Genomic DNA, 18171 nt, shown 5'->3' on the forward strand with positions numbered 1-18171 from the left:
GCAAAAAAATTTTGAACTAGTTTGTTGTTGTATAAATGTGATTGAATGGGATGGATGACACACAATATGTAAATAAAATAAGCTACATTAGACTTTAATGTACTAAATAACTATTCAGAGCACAAAAATGTTGGCCACAGCTGCACATAACACATAAACATTAACACAACATAACCATTTCATTAAGATACGATGTAAACATTACAAGAAAAGGGGGGAAGAAAGTGATGTAGGGTAGTTAGAGTTTAATGTTTCATCAATGAAAAAATCATTAGAGTTGGAGCACTAGATCACTGTGCAAGGATGAGAAATGAAATCAACTGGGTCATTTTGTGAAGTATCATCCTCACACTCAACTGAAGGGATTTGAGAAAATCATGAGATCTTAATAAAAGTGCTTTCAGGTCAAAACAGCAATCAGTTATGATTTGTGACTGGCTGCTGTTTCCACCTGAAGTATCCTCTATTTAGACCATAACTGCAGTGTTCAATAAAGTTCAAAATAGTTTACACAAATCTAAGTTTGGATAACTGGATAGATAACAGGTCATTTGTCACAATCTCTGTGTTATCTCACTTCTTTGCATTGAGGTGTCAGTCTAATTTGAGAATCAATTCAACAAGATGTAAATGTATGTGGGTCAGACTGGTATGCAGGTCAGAGAGCAGATGAGAGCTCCTCCAAGACTCATCTGTGATGAGAGAACCTCCATCCACCCCCGATCCCCCCTGTCAACACAGTTAAGAATAAGACAGCAATGGAATATTATACCTTCAAGCAGGAATATTAGTAATACCATGTCAGGAGGCTAAAAAAGTAATCAACATCAGTTGAACCAAGAATGGTACAATAAGGTGCAAGAAACAGCCAGTAGGTGAGTAGGTGTCGTCGAATGTACCCGGGGCTCAGCATGTGGTGGGGAACGTCCCTTACAAACCCCAACCCATAACAGACGAAGTGTTAAAGGTGGAAATATAATCCACTCCCTCGAAGGAAGCATAAAAACCTGCTCAACTGTTCCTTGGTCATCATCTGTTAGTGAGGATACGAAATCCTTAAGGTCTTGTCTTCATCAGGATGCTGCTCCTAAAATTTCAATTTTGGTGCAGCAGGAAAAAGCACTAACCACATCAAAAAGTAGTTAAAACAGAGTAAAAGAGAGATAACTGCAGCAACTATCAGAGGTAAAGCAGAGTGGGACACCCCAGTCCTAACCACATCACCGTCACACAAAAATAAGAGCGAAATGTTATACCAGTGGAAAAATACTACTACTGGAGTGCAAAAAAAGTAGGAATATGTTCTTCTTTATTTAAAAGACTGACTGAAAAGTGGGGTACCAGCTGCCTCGTTCTATCTTCCTCAGCACCTTTAAAAATGTTCCCAACTATACAACATAGAGCATGGGGGTTGACCATTGGTCCAACGGAGGTAACTTGGCCATTAATGGTGAGGGTAAGAGTGTAACACTCAGCATGGAGTCCTAAGTGAAGACTTTCCTTGGACCTGTGGGAAACTGAGCAGTGCGCCAATTTTAACCTGAAACAACTGGTGGGTTAAAAAATTATGAAAAAATTGGTGATGTCACCAAGCAGTGTTGAGTGTCTTATATGGGTCAAGCAGTGTAAAGTGTCTTATATATGTCAGAAAGACTCCTATGAGGTATTTGTATTTAGAAAAAATCTGGCAGATTGCTGTTTCCAACCTAATCAAGTGGCCAGTTATGGATTGTCCCTCCCAGACACTTTACTGATAGAAAGATAAAAGGCCCATGATCTGATAACCTGGCATAATCATCAGGCCACCATGCTTTCAAACAGTTTGCAGAGCACTTTGATGATGCTAACATGTCAGTAACTGCCAATGTATGTTGGGTTTCTTGTTATGTTTAAGGACTGTGGTTATGAGACACTCTGTTCACTGCAAAGGATTTGGTTTTGGTTAGTTTTGTTTTGTTTTGTTTTAGGACACAAAAAACAACTGGGGTGATACGTGCCCAAGTCAAAACTGTGGAACACGTAGACAGAGAGGGGTTAAAAAATGACTATACTTTAGTCCCAATTGACATAAGAGATAACAGCTAAAACCAGGCACGTGGAGAAAGGGCTAAAAAGACACCATACAGAAACAGAGGTCCAAAAACTAAAAATTAAATGGTCTTCGCCATATTGCTTTGAGAAATAAAAAGTAAAATGCAGTCAACAGCCCACACGTTATTTACTAAACCGGCAGAAAACTCAGACAACAAACCCAAGCAGTGACATAAACGGTTAAAAAATGGGCTCTCCAACAGGAAGTGGCAGACAGTTAAAACTTGGGTGCATGTGTACAAAGTGGTGGGGTAACCCCACTTATCAAATAACGATGACTAAAAAGGCAGTGTCCAATACGCAGCCTAGTTAAAATGACCTCCTCCCAGCAGGAGGGCCAAGAGGAGGTTGTCCAAGCCTCTGCGAGGGGCTTAATAAGCCAGAGTTTATTCCCGTGAAGGGAGGACCATAGCCAATGCCAAAGAGACACCACCTCCTGACAGAGAGCAACACAGAGATTATCAGAGGGAATATAGGAACTAGCAGACTGAGGTACGAGGACTGCACCCTTGGCAGCACCATGAGCTGCCTCATTTCCTAGCAGACCGACATGGATACGACAGGATGGATAGGATGTGTGACTGCTGTGTATGGACGCACGAGGAGCTGGCCACTGTTCGCAAACAGCTGAACGTGTTGATGGCCACGGTCAGCCGTCTTCAGACTGCTGCCTCTGAGTGTAGTGGCAGTGGGGAGTCTGGTGCGTCGCAAGGTACACCCCAGGTGTTACATGCTTCACCCACTGTCCCTGCTGTCGAGACATCTTCGCGGGTAACAGGTGCGGTTGGGCCACCCTCTCCCCAAGGGGATTGGCGGGTTCAGCAGCATTCATAGCGCATGAGGCGAAGGGTGAATGTGGAGGCTGGCCATGTGGCATCGCCTGCTCTGCCTGTGAGTAGACATGTGGTTGCTCCTTCAGCAAGGTCCGAGCAGGCACACAGGGGGAGGGGTTTATTGGTTATTGGGAGCTCCAACGTTAGGCGGGTGATGGAGCCCCTTAGAGAAATAGCAGAAAGGTTGGGGAAGAAGGCCAGTGTTCAGTCTGTCTGCTTGCCAGGGAGTCTCATCTCAGATGTGGAGGAGGCCCTACCGGTGGCGACAGAGAGCACTGGGTGCACCCGACTGCAAATTGTTGCTCATGTCGGCACCAATGACTCCTGCCGTCTGGGTTCAGAGGTCATCCTCAGTTCGTACAGGCGGTTGGCGGAATTGGTGAAGGCGGAAGCCTCGCTCGTGGGGTGGAATCAGAGCTAACTATTTATAGTATCGTTCCCAGAACCGATCGCGGTCCTCTGGTTTGGAGCCGAGTGGAAGGCTTAAACCAGAGGCCCAGACGATTCTGTGGAGATCTGGGGTGCAAATTTCTCGACCTCCGCTATCGGGTGGAGAAATGTAGGGTCCCCCTGAATAGGTCAGGCATGCACTACACATCGGAAGCGGCTACAAGGGTAGCGGAGTACGTGTGGAGTGCACATGGGGGTTTTTTTAGGTTAGAGAATTCCCTCCCTAGGCCCGACAAGATGCCTCCTGAGACACGGCGAGGTAGGAGTAGGCAAAATGCAACAGGGTATAACAATATTAATGTGCTAATAGTAAACTGCAGGAGCGTCTATAGAAAGGTCCCAGAACTGCTCTCGTTGCTAAACGGTCACAATGCCCATATAGTACTAGGGACAGAAAGTTGGCTGAAACCATATGTAAACAGTAATGAAATCCTAAACTCAGATTGGAATGTATACCGCAGAGACAGGCTGGACAGTAAGGGGGAGGCCTGTTTATAGACATAAGAAATGCAATAGTATCGAAGGAAATTGACAGAGATCCGAAATGTGAAATGATTTGGGTGAAGGTCATAGTTAAAGCAGGCTCAGACATGGTAATTGGGTGTCTCTATAGGCCCCCTGGCTCAGCAGCTGTTGTGGCTGAGCACCTGAAGGATAATTTGGAAAATATTTTGAGTAGATTTCCCCACCATGTTATAGTTCTGGGTGGAGATTTCAATTTGCCGGATATAGACTGGGAGACTCAAACATTCATAACAGGTGGCAGGGACAAAGAATCCAATGAAATTTTTTTAAGTGCTTTATCTGAAAACTACCTTGAGCACTTAAACAGAGAACCGACTCGTGGCGATAACATATTAGACCTTGTGGTGACAAACAGACCCGAACTATTTGAAACAGTTAACACAGAACAGGGAATCAGCAATCATAAAGTGGTTACGGCATCAATGATTTCAGCCATAAATAGAAATATTAAAAAAGGTAGGAGGATTTTTCTGTTTAGCAAAAGTGACAAAAAGCAGATTTCAGAGTACCTGACGGCTCAACACAAAAGCTAGTACAGTTAGTGTTGAGGATCAGTGGACAAATTTCAAAACCATCGTACAATATGCGTTAGATGAGTATGTGCCAAGCAAGATCGTAAGAGGTGGAAAAGAGCCACCGTGGTACAACAACCGAGTTAGAAAACTGCTACAGAAGCAAAGGGAACTTCACAGCAAACATAAACATAGCCAAAGTCTTGCAGGCAATCAAAAATTACGTGAAGAGAAATGTAGTGTGAGGAGGACTATGCGAGAGGCATTCAGTGAATTCAAAAGTAAAGTTCTATGTACTGACTTGGCAGAAAACCCTAAAAAATTTTGGTCTTGTGTCAAAGCGGTAGGTGGATCAAAACAAAATGTCCAGACACACTGTGACCAAAATGGTACTGAAACAGAGGATGACAGACTAAAGACTGAAATACTAAATGTCTTTTTCCAAAGCTGTTTCACAGAGGAAGACTGCACTGTAGTTCCTTCTCTAGATTGTCGCACAGATGACAAAATGCTAGATATCGAAATAGACAACAGTGGGTTAGAGAAACAATTAAAATCGCTCAAAACAGGTAAGGCCACTGGACCTGATGGGATACCAGTTCAATTTTACACAGAGTACGTGAAGGAACTTGGCCCCCCTTCTTGCAGCGGTGTACCGTAGGTCTCTAGAAGAGCGTAGTGTTACAAAGGATTGGAAAAGGGCACAGGTCATCCCCATTTTCAAGAAGGGACATCAAACAGATGTGCAGAACTATAGACCTATATCCCTAACGTCGATCAGTTGTAGAATTTTAGAACACGTATTATGTTCGAGTATAATGACTTTTCTGGAGACTAGAAATCTACTCTGTAGGAATCAGCATGGGTTTCGAAAAAGACGGTCATGTGAAACCCAGCTCACACTATTCGTCCACGAGACTCAGAGGGCCATAGACACGGGTTCACAGGTAGATGCCATGTTTCTTGACTTCCGCAAGGCGTTCGATACAGTTCCCCACAGTCGTTTAAAGAACAAAGTAAGAGGCTATGGACTATCAGACCAATTGTGTGATTGGATTGAGGAGTTCCTAGATAACAGAACGCAGCATGTCATTCTCAATGGAAAGAAGTCTTCCGAAGTAAGAGTGATTTCAGGTGTGCTGCAGCAGAGTGTCATAGGACTATTGCTATTCACAATATACATAAATGACCTGGTGGATAACATCGGAAGTTCACTGAGGCTGTGGTGCATCGAGAGATTGTACAATGTAAAATTGTACTGAAATGCAGGTGGATCTGCAGCGAATTGACACATGGTGCAGGGAATGGCAATTGAATCTCAATGTAGACAAGTGTAATGTGCTGCGAATACATAGAAAGATAGATCCCTTATCATTTAGCTACAGAATAGCAGGTCAGCAACTGGAACCAGTTAATTCCATAAATTATCTGGGAGTACGCATTAGGAGTGATTTAAAATGGAATGATCATATAAAGTTGATCGTCGGTAAAGCGGATGCCAGACTGAGATTCATTGGAAGAATCCTAAGGAAATGCAATCCAAAAACAAAGGAAGAGGGTACAGTACGCATGTTCGCCCACTGCTTGAATACTGCTCAGCAGTGTGGGATCCATACCAGATAGGGATGATAGAAGAGGTAGAGAAGATCCAACGGAGAGCAGCGTGCTTCATTACAGGATCATTTAGTAATCGCAAAAGCGTTACGGAGATGATAGATAAACTCCAGTGGAAGACTCTGCAGGAGAATATGCTCAGTAGCTCGGTACGGGCTTTTATTAAAGTTTCGAGAACATACCTTCACCGAAGAGTCGAGCAGTATATTGCTCCCTCCTACGTATATCTCGCGAAGAGACCATGAGGATAAAATCGAAGAGATTAGAGCCCACACAGAAGCATACTGACAATCCTTCTTTCCATGAACAATACGAGGCTGGAATAGAAGGGAGAACCGATAGAGGTACTCAGGGTACCCTCCGCCACACACCATCAGGTGGCTTGCGGAGTATGGATGTAGATGTAGATGTGGATGTGGATGTAGATGTAGATGTAAATGTAGGCATGACCAGGATCCCACATAAACATCACAGTGGCTCCACCAAGAGTGAGCAAGTGACAGTTTTCCTGGACCCACTACACTAGGGGATGGAAGTACAGTGCACACAGACTTTGAAGAGCACTGAGTGTGTCTGAGCAGAGGACGCAATTGAAAAGTCTGTGTCGCTGGATGTACTCTGTGGCCTGATACAGGGCAAAGAGCTTGGCTGTAAATACTGAACAACGTGCCACAAGCCAATATCAAAAGACACAGGTGCCAATGACAAAGGCACACGTGACCCCACTGTCAGTCCAAGAGCCATCAGTGTATATAAACATTTTATTGCAAAGTTCCATGTGAAGGTAGTGAAACTGAAGGCGATAGAGTGAGGCTGGAATAGTGTCCTTAGGAAACGAATTAAGGCCAAGGTTAACATGGGCCGCTTCATGAAGCCAAGGTGGTGAAGGGTTCACACCCACTGGGAAACTTGCAGGTAGTGTGAAGTTAAGCCACCATAGCAAGTGCTGAAAGCAAAATCCAGGAGGTAACAGAGATGAGAGATGTGCCCCATACTGACAATCAAAGGAATCATAGAAGAAGGTGGCATAGGATGGGTGGCCACGCATAGCAGACAAACAGCATGCATACCTGCTGAGAAGGAAGTCACGGCAGTAGGACAGTGATAGTTCCACAGCTTCAGCATAGAGACTCTCAACCAGGCTAGTGTAAAAGATGCCAGTGGCCAAACAGATGCCACGATGGTGGATAGCATTGAGACGGTGTAAGAGGGATGGACGTGCATACGCATGAACAAAGCAGCCATAGTCGGGTTTCAAACGGACAAGGGACAAGTACAAATGGAGGAGGTGTGGTTCGATCGGCACCCAAGGATGTACCATTGAGGGCACACAAGACATTGAGGAATCGCATACAGCAGGCTGCCAGGTAAAACACATGGGAGGACCAAGACAGTTTTCTATCAAGCAGCCCCAGTAGTTTTGTAGTTTCAATGAACAGAAAGGCAACAGGACCAAGGTGTAAAGACGGTGAGAGAAACCAATTGAGCTGCCACAAGCTCATACAGATGGTTTTGTCACTGGAAAAACGAAAGCATTGTCGATACTCCAGGATTAAAGATAATCAAGACATCGCTGAAGAAGTCATTCATTGAGACATGCCCATGGAGAACTGCAATAGATGGCAAAATTATCAACAAAAAGGGAGATGGAGATACCTTGTGGGAGACAGGCCATTATAGGGTTAATTGCAATAGCAAAGAGTTTGACGAGGACAGAGCCCTTACGCACACAGTTTTCCTGAATGAAGGTGTCCGACAAGGCAGAACCAACACGCACCTTGAAAACTCGGTCTTTTAAAAATTCCTGAAGGAAACAGGGCAGGTGGCCATGGAAGTCCCACATGTAAAGAGTATGGAGGATATCTGCCCTCCAGCAGGTGTGGCAGGCTTTCTCCAAATTGATAAACATGACCACAGTCTGGGATTTCCACAGAAAACCATTCATGACACGGGTGGACAAAGTGACAAGATTGTCAAGTGCAGAATGTCGCGCTCGAAATCCACACTGCACATTTGTTACCAAATTGCAACACTCGAGCCACCATACCAGCCAGGCATGAATCATATGTTCCATCATCTTATGAATGCAGCTGGTGAGAGAGATGGGGTGGTAGCTACAAGGAAGGTTTTTGTCCTGACTGGGCTTAGGTATGGGTATGATGGTGGCTTCATGCCAACATCCGGGAAATGTGCCCTCTGCCCAGATATGTTTGTATGTGTTAAGCGGAAAGTACTTGCCCACAAGAGAAAGGTTCTGCGACGTCCAAATGTGGACACCATCTGACCCTGGAGTGGAGCATCAGGATGAATGAGAACATGAGTTAGCTCCCTCATAGTAAAGATGGCATTGTAGCACCCACGATTCGAAGAAGAGAAGGGTATTGCCTGAGCCTCCTCCACTCATTTCCGACGAAGAAAAGCAGGATGATAGTGGGAAGAGCTCAAAATTCCTGCAAAATGGTGGTCAAAGGTGTTAGAGATAGCAATAGGGTCCACAATGACATCATCTGCTACTGTCAGGCCAGAAATTTGGGATTGGATCTTGATGCCAGAGAGCTATCGGAAGTTGGCCCACATGACAGAGGAAGGGGTGGAACTGTTAAAAGAACTAGTGAATGAAATCCAGCCAGCTCTTTTGATACCCCAAAGAACATGACGACACTTTGCATGCATCTGTCTGTAATGAATACAGTTTGCCATCGTAGGATGACGGTTAAAATTGCAGAGGGCACGTCTCCATGCACAAACAGCATCACAGCATGCCTCGGTCCACCAAGTGACTGGGACATGGTGTGGTAAAGAGGAAGTGTGAGGAACAGAATGTTCTGCAGCAGTAAGGATAGCATTTGTGAGATATTCCACCTGGTCATTACAACTGGGGAAATTTTTTTCTTTGAAGGTCGCCAGGGAGGAGTAAAGGTGCCAGTCAGCCTTAGTAAGCTGCCATTTGGGTGTGCACACACTTGGGGCAGGAATCAGCAAACAGATAGCACACTGGAAATGGTTGCTCGAGTAGGTGTCAAAAAGAACAGACCACTCAAGATGATGAGCAAGTTGGGCAGTGCAGAAGGACGTGTCCAAATGGGAACAGGTGTGCGAGGAGTCGGAAAGGAAAGTGGGTGCTCCAGTGTTAAGACAGAAGAGGTTAACGTGATTAAGACAATCAACCTAGAGGCCACCTCTCTGACAGGTCCTGGGAGAATCTCAAAGGGTATGATGCAACTCAATGAGTAGCAAATATGAGGGAGGTAGCTGCCCTATAAGCTGATGAAAGCCTGCCCTGGTGACATCGAATGGTGGAGGGACACAAATGGTACAGGTAGGGAAGGAAAAAGGTGAGCTGCAGCAGCTTGAAGATGGGTAGTCAGGGAGATGGGTTGACTATGAACATCATCCCATATGAGCAGCATGACGGCCCCATGAGATGGGATGCCGACCTCAGGGGGAAGGTCAAAATGAACCGGGAAGTAATGTGAAAGCTCAAAGCGATCATGAGGACACAATTTTGTTCCCTGAAGGCAGAGTACAAGGGGATGCTGCAATGCTAAAAGCAGCCATAAATCCTCTTTGTGGGACCGAACGCCGCAAACATTCCATTGGAGGAGAGTCATGATGAGGAAGAGATGTAGAGGTGTCACCTCGGAGGCTGCTGAATGCCAGCCTGTGAAGAGTCACTACTATAGAGCGTAGAAGCAGGAGGATACTGCTCCATGGGTTCCACATAAGCATCAGCTTACTTGTGGTGTTAGTCTGTGGAGTACAACACTGAAAAATGGTTGGTGGTGTGCACCGGCGGCATGGTTGCCGGCTGGGCTAAGGTATCACATGGCGACACCGTCAAAGAGGATCTTTGAATCGGTGAAGGAGAAGACTGTTTGCCCTTGGTGGACTTCTTTGAGCCTTTCTGGTTAGAGGAAAACTCAGGTGTTGGTTGGCTGGAGGGACGTCGGAAGTCTTCACGGTAGTACTCCTCCTGTCCTTTCCGGCCTACTGGCTGCATAGTTGGTGGCTTTTGCCTTTGAGGCAAGAGTTTGATGGCTTCTTGCATAGCTGGATGGGGGGATGGTGATGCTACCTTGACACTGGGTAATTTGACAACCTCAGAGCTGAATTGGAGGTCACATGTCTGCATGGCCATGTCCTTCATGGAGCGAGGGGTAACAAGAACAGAACTATAGGTGCCAGACAGAAGCACGCAGGATTTGCGACTAGCCAATAACTTGCAAACAACTGGGTAAGGCCCTTTTTCCTATACACTGATTCTTTTGGACAGACCACTCATCAAGACACGCGGGACAATCCCAAGAGGAGGCGGCATGGCCACCATTGTAGTTGACACAATGGGGAGAAGGAGGCCGACAATTGCCCATGTTCGCATCCCTACCATAGGTGGCTGGGTGTTGACAAGGTGTTCTAGTGTGGTTGAAATGATGACACTGATAGCAGTGCATCGGGTTCGGAATGAACAGCCGGACTATGATAATTTCATAACCTGCTTTGATCTTAGACGGAAGCACCACTTGAGAAAAAGAGTGTGGGGGGGCACTAAGGAGGAATCTACCTTTCATTACCTAGTGGTTGGCAATGACACTCTGATCACAGGGGTAAGATTGGATTTCGGCCTCGGTTAGACCACCGAGCAGCCTAGTATAAATAACAGCATGGGAAGAATTCGAAGTTCTATGGGCCTAAAACATGAACATGGTAGCCATGGAGAAGCGAGGCAGCAAGCGGTTGTTGTGCTTGAGAATTGGAACTAGTTTCCAAAACCAAAGTGCCAGTTCATAAATGAGAGCAGGATTTCACAGGGCCGGCAATTGCATCAACACCTTTCTGAATAAGAAATGGATTTACCATGGTGAAGGACTGACTGTCTTCAGTATGTGAGACCACAAGGAACCGTGGTGCAGCGGAAAGGGTCTTTGAATCATTAGTCTCATTACATTTACGTTTCGTAGATGTTGATTGTGAAGATGGTTGACTCATTGTGAGAAAATCCTCCATGATTGCCAATGTGTCCGATGGTGTGTTCCTTCCAACTGGGGCCCCTTTCACAAGGGAGTGCACCTGCCTCAGGAGATTGTTCACACCTCAAGCCACACCTCCTGAACACCTGACAGAGGGACGAATCGGCAATTTGGGAAGGTTTCAGCTAAGGAAATCACCCCTCCCTGGGACTTGCCTGTACCAGACTGTACTTGCAAACCCTACCTGTCAATCCGGGGCTGGGAATTATGCATACCCAGTCACCTGTTAGCATCAGACACTTGGGATAGCCTTCAGGAGCACACAGGAAGGAAGAAGAAAAACAGGAACCTCAAATGCTGAAGGAGAGCAATGAGAGGAAAAAGGATACGAAGAAAGGAAAATGGAGTGAAAAACATTGGTGAGACTGTTCTTATGTTAGCGACATATGATGCAAAACTTTCCCAATAACACCCCAGACATGATTCCCAAGGGAGAGGAAAAATAATAGCAAGAGGATAGACATGCAGCATGGAAGGGAAAAGATGCTGCAAAGGCTGGGGCTTCACGGTAGCCAAGCACAAACCCAGCAAAGAGTGGCACTGCAAAGGGAAACTCCCTCTAGCCAATTACAGCTGGAGACACGGAATCACTGTCAGATGTATGATCTGAACCTGGAGTCATATTGTGAGATAAGTTATGAGCCTCAAGTAGTTCCCATTCACTGAAAGATTCATTATGCAATTCAGGGTTAAAGGGGTGAGGGTGAGGTGGTACAGGACAGGAGGATTTCTTCAAATTGTCTTTTATGATCCTGAAAAGTAGGCAGGCAAGAAGAGAGTGCTAACACAGTCACGAAGTGGGCTGCAAAGTGTTCAGCAACTTTCAGTGAATCCATGTGAATACCATGATGAATGAAGGACACCTGGCACAGTTGACCTTTGGTAGCCCAGTAGATTGAGGAGCCTGACACACACCTGGAATGCAGAGGCATACATTCCCAAGAAGGAGACATTTTGCTCCCAGTATTCCTTCTTGCTGCATTTAACTCAGTAGTGAGCCTTTACACATAGCTGTTTAAAGCAAGGGTAGCTCAAGGGCCACTTTGTGGAAGCAAAGGTTAGCAGATAGTCACACCTCTTAAAAAGACTGACTTCATTAGTTAACACTGTATTTCAGAAAGGTGTAAAGTATACCATAAAAATAATTAAATGAAAACAAAATAAAATGGTGACAGTTATACTCAGTTTACTTATTGTGCTAATTTCATATCATCTATAGCTGCCAGCACATTTAATTTTAGAATCAGTTTAAGGAGGCATATGCAGCCTATCACCCCCCCCTTTTTTTTAAAAAAAAAAAAAAATCAGGAGTGATATTCCTTGTTGAGAAACTCATCACAGCCTGTCACATAATTTCTATTGAGGAGCATCTATGTTTACTCATGTTGGTTTTTAAGAAAGAAAAACTTTGCTCACCAATGTATGTAGAGTCAAATATAGAGAACACATTCCCAGAAAACTTCTTCATGCAAGGAAATTCTTTAGCAAATGAATATTTGTAAAAGTCAAGCAATTTGACAACATGAAACATTTCATTCATGATGTGATCTGACTGCATTTCAATAAATTCAAGCTGTAGCTCCTCAGTTGCTGTATCACCATCAGCAATGATGGGATGAGAGAAAAAATTGAATTTAGGCTCAATTTTCTTAAAGTCCTTAAGTCTTGTTGTGACCTTCTGCTCAAAATTCTGCAGACAACCTCCAAGCTTATCAGAAACACTTTCAGGTACTTTATGTTTTCCGCATAAAGGGAAACGAAAAAAGATGCCTACACCTGCTTCCTTTGTCAGTAGATCAATTGTGCTTTGAAAGATCTTACAAGATTTCATATTTCATGCGAAACAACTCCTTTCCCTGGAATGTCATGTTCAGTTCATTCAATTTGTCAGGTACATCAGGCTGCAAACATCATCTCATATCTCCACTCCTCACAAAATTTTGAGATACCTCCTTGTCTACAAATATGAGGATTTATTCTGCAATGCCCAGACTCCTTTAACACTTTGCCAAGGATCAACAAACTCTAGCTGTTGCTGTACTTTATATCTTCTCCAAAGAAAAGATTTCAACTGTCAGGGGTGCAGCGTCCTAGCTCTGATTGTGCCCACTACATCAACAATACAGTCTGCCTCTACCACATGCTTTAAATCCAGTGCTGCTTTACTGAGGCTCTTCTGATGAAAATGCAGTGAAAATACAAGATATTACAGTCATTCTCTTGTGCTTGTATCCTGTTTTCTAAAAGCTTAACCATAGCTACAAGTTTCCCACAGAATGCTCTGACCCGTTTCTTGCAATGCTTGCTGTTTCATTCCAGGACAAGCAATTTTTCTCCACACATTTGACAGCACACTCTAGCAAGTCCTGACCAGTGGTTCTATCTGTCATTGACTGGTGGTCACATAACCTCTATCACAATGAAATTGTCATTAATTCCATGGATAAAGATGAGTATCTGTGCACTGTCTTCATTGTCCGTGCTCTCATTCACTGACTAAGAAAAAGAAAACAAAATCTTTACTCGCAGTCTTCAGTTTTTCTGTGAGTTTTTTCTCTGGTTGAGCCCTTATGGAGCTCTATAGCTTTGACAATGGAGTGCTTTCAAATTTGCTTGCAAGATCAGGACACAATATGGCTGCACACACTGCCACACACTGCTTAATAAACTCACCATCCAAAAAAAGCTTCTTGCATTCACTAGATAATAGGCTACCAAGAATCTTGCTTCTGTGGTATTATTTTAAAGTGTTGTTTGTTTAGTAAATATGATTATTGCTTCTTCAGCCTTGTCACAAAATCTGCAGCTTCTGTTTTGTGTTCTTTTTCGAAAAGTCTGCAAACAAATTTACTATGTTTTCTTTTGCAACATCTTTTCAGATCATACTCCTTATATACAGCTATCATTTCATGACACAAGCAGCACACTGTTTCATCCGCTGTGTTAACTAAGAAATAATTGTGTGTCCATTCTTCATTAAACATACAACATTCATGACTCATTTTATGTATTTTTGGAGGATTCATATTTCAATAAAGCTGGGAATGTATACATTTACTGTCGCATAAGCAAAATATAAACCACATCAACTAGAAAATCAGTATACATTGTGCTATAAGGGCAAGTCAAGTTTGCATTTGGTGCAGTGCCTGATGGGAGTGACTGTAAATGGGAAATGCCTTTCTGGTCACTACCCTCAGCCACCATGCTGAATGTTGACTTGGTTTGCATGATTAGTTTCTACAATGCACGTGGGTAATGGCGTGGTCATCCTAATAGAAAATTTTGGTCACGCACAAGTCAGAAATCTCAGTGCAAGGTGGATTTTTCTGACAGTTGTGACAAGCCACACAAGAACCCATAATGGGCTGCATGTGGCTTGTGGGCTGCTATTTGTCCACCCCTGGTTTAAAGTGACGATTGTGGTCTCTGAAGGACACTGCTTGAAACTCTGCAGGATTCTTCAACAGTTCTGAACAGCTGTTGCAATGTATTTGGGCCACTGTTGTACCAGTCACCAGTAGAGGGAAGCTGCAGAAAGGGGAACAGCACTTCTTATATAATGAGTGATCATGCCAGAGATGCATACTCAAACATGTTGATACAACCGGACTGAGAAAAGATGAAGGTGATGGCAGAGGTGTACAACTTACAACTGACTCTTCAGAGAGCCCAACATGGCACCTGGTCTGTTGGGTAGTGACAAGTGATAAATTCACCTGAAAGGGGGCACTGACACAAAAATCATCAAGTAGTGACTACTCGAGGAAAAGACTGTATGGTCAACAGCTAAAAAGGTACCATGGGTGACACTAAAGTGGGTAAGAGCACCATCACTGATGAGACACAGATCAATATAAGAAAGAAGCTGGTCAAGCAGAAGGCCCTAATCAGACAACGTGAAACTTCCATACACAGGGTAACGCACAGTGAAATCCGCAGGAAAGAGTAAGGAGAAGAGTGGGGGAGGGGGGATGCACCAGGGGGTGAGAGATGTTGGATTCCCTGCATAGGAATAAATAAATTTTACTAATGGTGATAACTGGGGTCATTTGCACTTGCACTGCTATTGCTTCCAATGTGGGATGGCTGGAAACCACTCACGGAAGACATATTTGCGAACCACTGTACAGACCCATCTACGTGAGCTCTCTGTGCCAATATGGTTCTGGCAGAATGTTGAAGACTTGGGGAGTGTGAGTGGTGTGAGGAGTGAGTAGTGTATTGTGTTTCTGAAAGTTACTTAGTTTTGTTTCCCTCTCAAAGCATGATCAAGGAGTTAAAGTTCTTCAGGTCATAACAACATGCACTGAAGAATTACAGCCTGTTTGAAAAGACTGCCAGAGCCTCATGGATATTGGCTAAGGACAGGAGGACTGCTGAACCCCAGTAAGTGTTGTTACAAGAATCCCTCTCTATGTAGTTCAGCAAAGCAGTATTCAAGGGGAGAATCCAGATGGGATGGGTTGTGAAGCAGCTGTTGAAGTTGAACACATTGTGCTCAGCAGCATTTTCCACCACTGGGTGGTGATCTGCTCTTGGCCACTGTTTGGTGATAGCCATTCATTCATTCATTCACTCAAGTTGGCACATGATTGGCATCATTTCCATGTAAACATGTAAAAGGGTGTGAAGGAGTTAAGCAGAGGTTGCATATGATATTACTGTTTTCATAGGTAGATCTGCCTATGATAAGGTAGGATATGCCTGTGATAGGACTCAAGTATGATGTGTTGGATGGGTGCTTAGAACAGAGGTACAATGCATGTGACAAGATGATGGAAGTTTGATGAGGCATGCAGATAGACTTATAACCCTCTCTATACCAGCTGCCACCCACCCATCTCTCCAGCCCTGTCTCCTTCTATGCATCTCCGTTCACCTAATATCCACACCATCTGGTACAATCCCTTACACCAATTGAGTTGCCACTCTGTTGCAATGTAGTTGGCTCAGAGAAAATAGCAGAGAGAGAGAGAGAGAGAGAGAGAGAGAGAGAGAGAGAGAGAGGATTGATTTGTGTGTATGTATATGTGTGTGTGTGTGTGTGTGTGTGTGTGTGTGTGTGTGTGTGTGTTTTGCCAGTTATCTCAACAGAAGTCTCTGTCTGAAAGCTAAGCAATGTACTCAGTCTTATAACTGTGTCCATCAACAACTCATCCCTGAACTACCTTTACTCCTTCCAGACATTTCAAAAAAACTCAAAACAGATGAGTTTTCAAAAGCCTGTGACTGTTTTCCAACTGATCCATACTTCTATTTGATCATTCTTCACAAAATATGTTATAATCTCAATGCAGGGTGCATTGTAAGAACCATGCATGAAAAAGGCATTTGTACAACACCTGGTGGACTTTTATTAAAGCACATTCTAAATTATGCTTGTGCATCTGTTAATATCACATATGATTTTGCACATCCCATGCAAGCATCTGAATCCAACATACACTACAAACACAAACTAGGAAAAACATGCTTTAAAAAAACATCTCATAACATACCTGGTTGACATTTATGTGCACAGTTCTGTTGTGTGTCTGCTGCAAAAAAATTATGTTCACTAGATCTCCTCATTTTCTTGCCTGAAAACATTAATAAGGTTACATTTTTCTAGTATGTTTTCAAATATGAGGGGCAATCAAAAGCTTCTGTTTGAGGGTGTTGTTGCAGCTCATATGCAACTGAGCATGATTGCAATATGGGTACACAAGCACCAACAAGGGATTAGTGTGGCATTTACATCTTTCGGGCATGAGTGTGGTAAAAGGGGAAACGTGAACTATGGGGACATTTTACCAAATGCACCCGAAATGAAGCTACATGCTGTTAATCTTTCCTTGGTTGCCAAAGGACAAACACTGGTAGATATCCATCAGAGAACAGATCCATATCGGAAATATTGTAACACTGAAGCTATGCCAACTCAAGTGGGAGACACTTGAGTACCTGATTACCATGCCTTCAGTCCCTTAAGAAAGGCCTTCAAGGAGAAATGATCCCTGTTCGACGAGGATGTGCAGCAGGCAGTTACGGATATCTTCATGCAGTAGGACACATTGTTTTACCAAACAGGTATCTTCAACCTGGTTTGTTGGTGGGATGACTGCCTCAATGCTCATCCTGGTTTGTTGGTGGGATGACTGCCTCAATGCCCGCAGTAGGACACATTGTTTTACCAAACAGGTATCTTCAACCTGGTTTGTTGGTGGGATGACTGCCTCAATGCTCATGGTGATTTTGCCTGATTAGCGTACCAATTCTAGACTGTATAGCCTTCAAACAGAAACTACTTGATCACCCCTAATACATTTGAAATATAATTCAACAAGACTGCTTTTTTCATATTTTAAGAACAAGTCTGCATGTTACAAAGTTATTGTATACTTTTTAGTATACAAAGGTACCATGGGTGGGAGGGAATGGTACAGACAAAAATGTAAAAAATAGAGCTTAAGCAGTTTTTGGTATAAGTGAAGACAACAACCACCAAATACACTGCGAAACAAAAGGATCACTTTTTCGAAACCCCGTAAATGTCTTCCACTCTGATGAATAAGTTTTAAATTTGTCACAAAGATGCCTATAACCTCTCTCTGTAATGATGCAAAAACGTGGCACCCTGAAACATCACCCTTGGGCTCAGCAACATTTCAAACAGCAAGAAGTCGAGGAAAAGAAAGGGGGCAGGGGCCACAGCTGAGAAGTTCGTCAGCTTTAAGTTGGATTATTGATGTCACATTGGCACCAAATTTTGCCACAATTCTGCCCAATCCCATTATGCATGTGTCACATGATGGGAAGGTCATTACACACCCTCTTACCCACAACTAGTATTGAAATCATGCAGTTTTCTTATGTGTGGCCAAGGAAAACATTTCAGACACGTTGCCACTCAGAATTGGCATGAAAAGGCCTCGGACAGTGGCATAAAGGGCATCAATGAAACCCCACTGCCCCTGTGGCACTGATTCCTACACATTTCACGATTTAAAATGACAGTTTGCAGTGCGATAAGCAACAGGACAGTGTTTAACACTGCTGCCACCTCCTGTGCATTTGAATCCTACTCTAAGGACATTGTTGGGCTGCAACCGCAATGAATGTGATCGGATGCCTATG

At 43.9% G+C, this 18171-nt stretch overlaps 1 protein-coding gene across 3 annotated transcripts in view; it reads right to left on the reverse strand.

The window, feature by feature from the left end:
- Positions 1-18171, reverse strand: part of LOC126298189 (zinc finger FYVE domain-containing protein 26) — a 381844-nt gene that overhangs the window by 296615 nt on the left and 67058 nt on the right. For 2 of the 3 annotated variants that reach the window (XM_049989496.1, XM_049989497.1), the window contains exon 8: positions 16554-16634. The exons of the other annotated variant lie outside the window; for it this stretch is intronic. In XM_049989496.1, the coding sequence (XP_049845453.1) occupies positions 16554-16634 (81 nt within the window). The remainder of the gene's footprint in view (positions 1-16553; positions 16635-18171) is intronic. 3 annotated transcript variants of the gene reach the window in all.

This window comes from Schistocerca gregaria, chromosome X, assembly GCF_023897955.1.
Source record: "Schistocerca gregaria isolate iqSchGreg1 chromosome X, iqSchGreg1.2, whole genome shotgun sequence".
Lineage (NCBI taxonomy): Eukaryota > Metazoa > Arthropoda > Insecta > Orthoptera > Acrididae > Schistocerca > Schistocerca gregaria.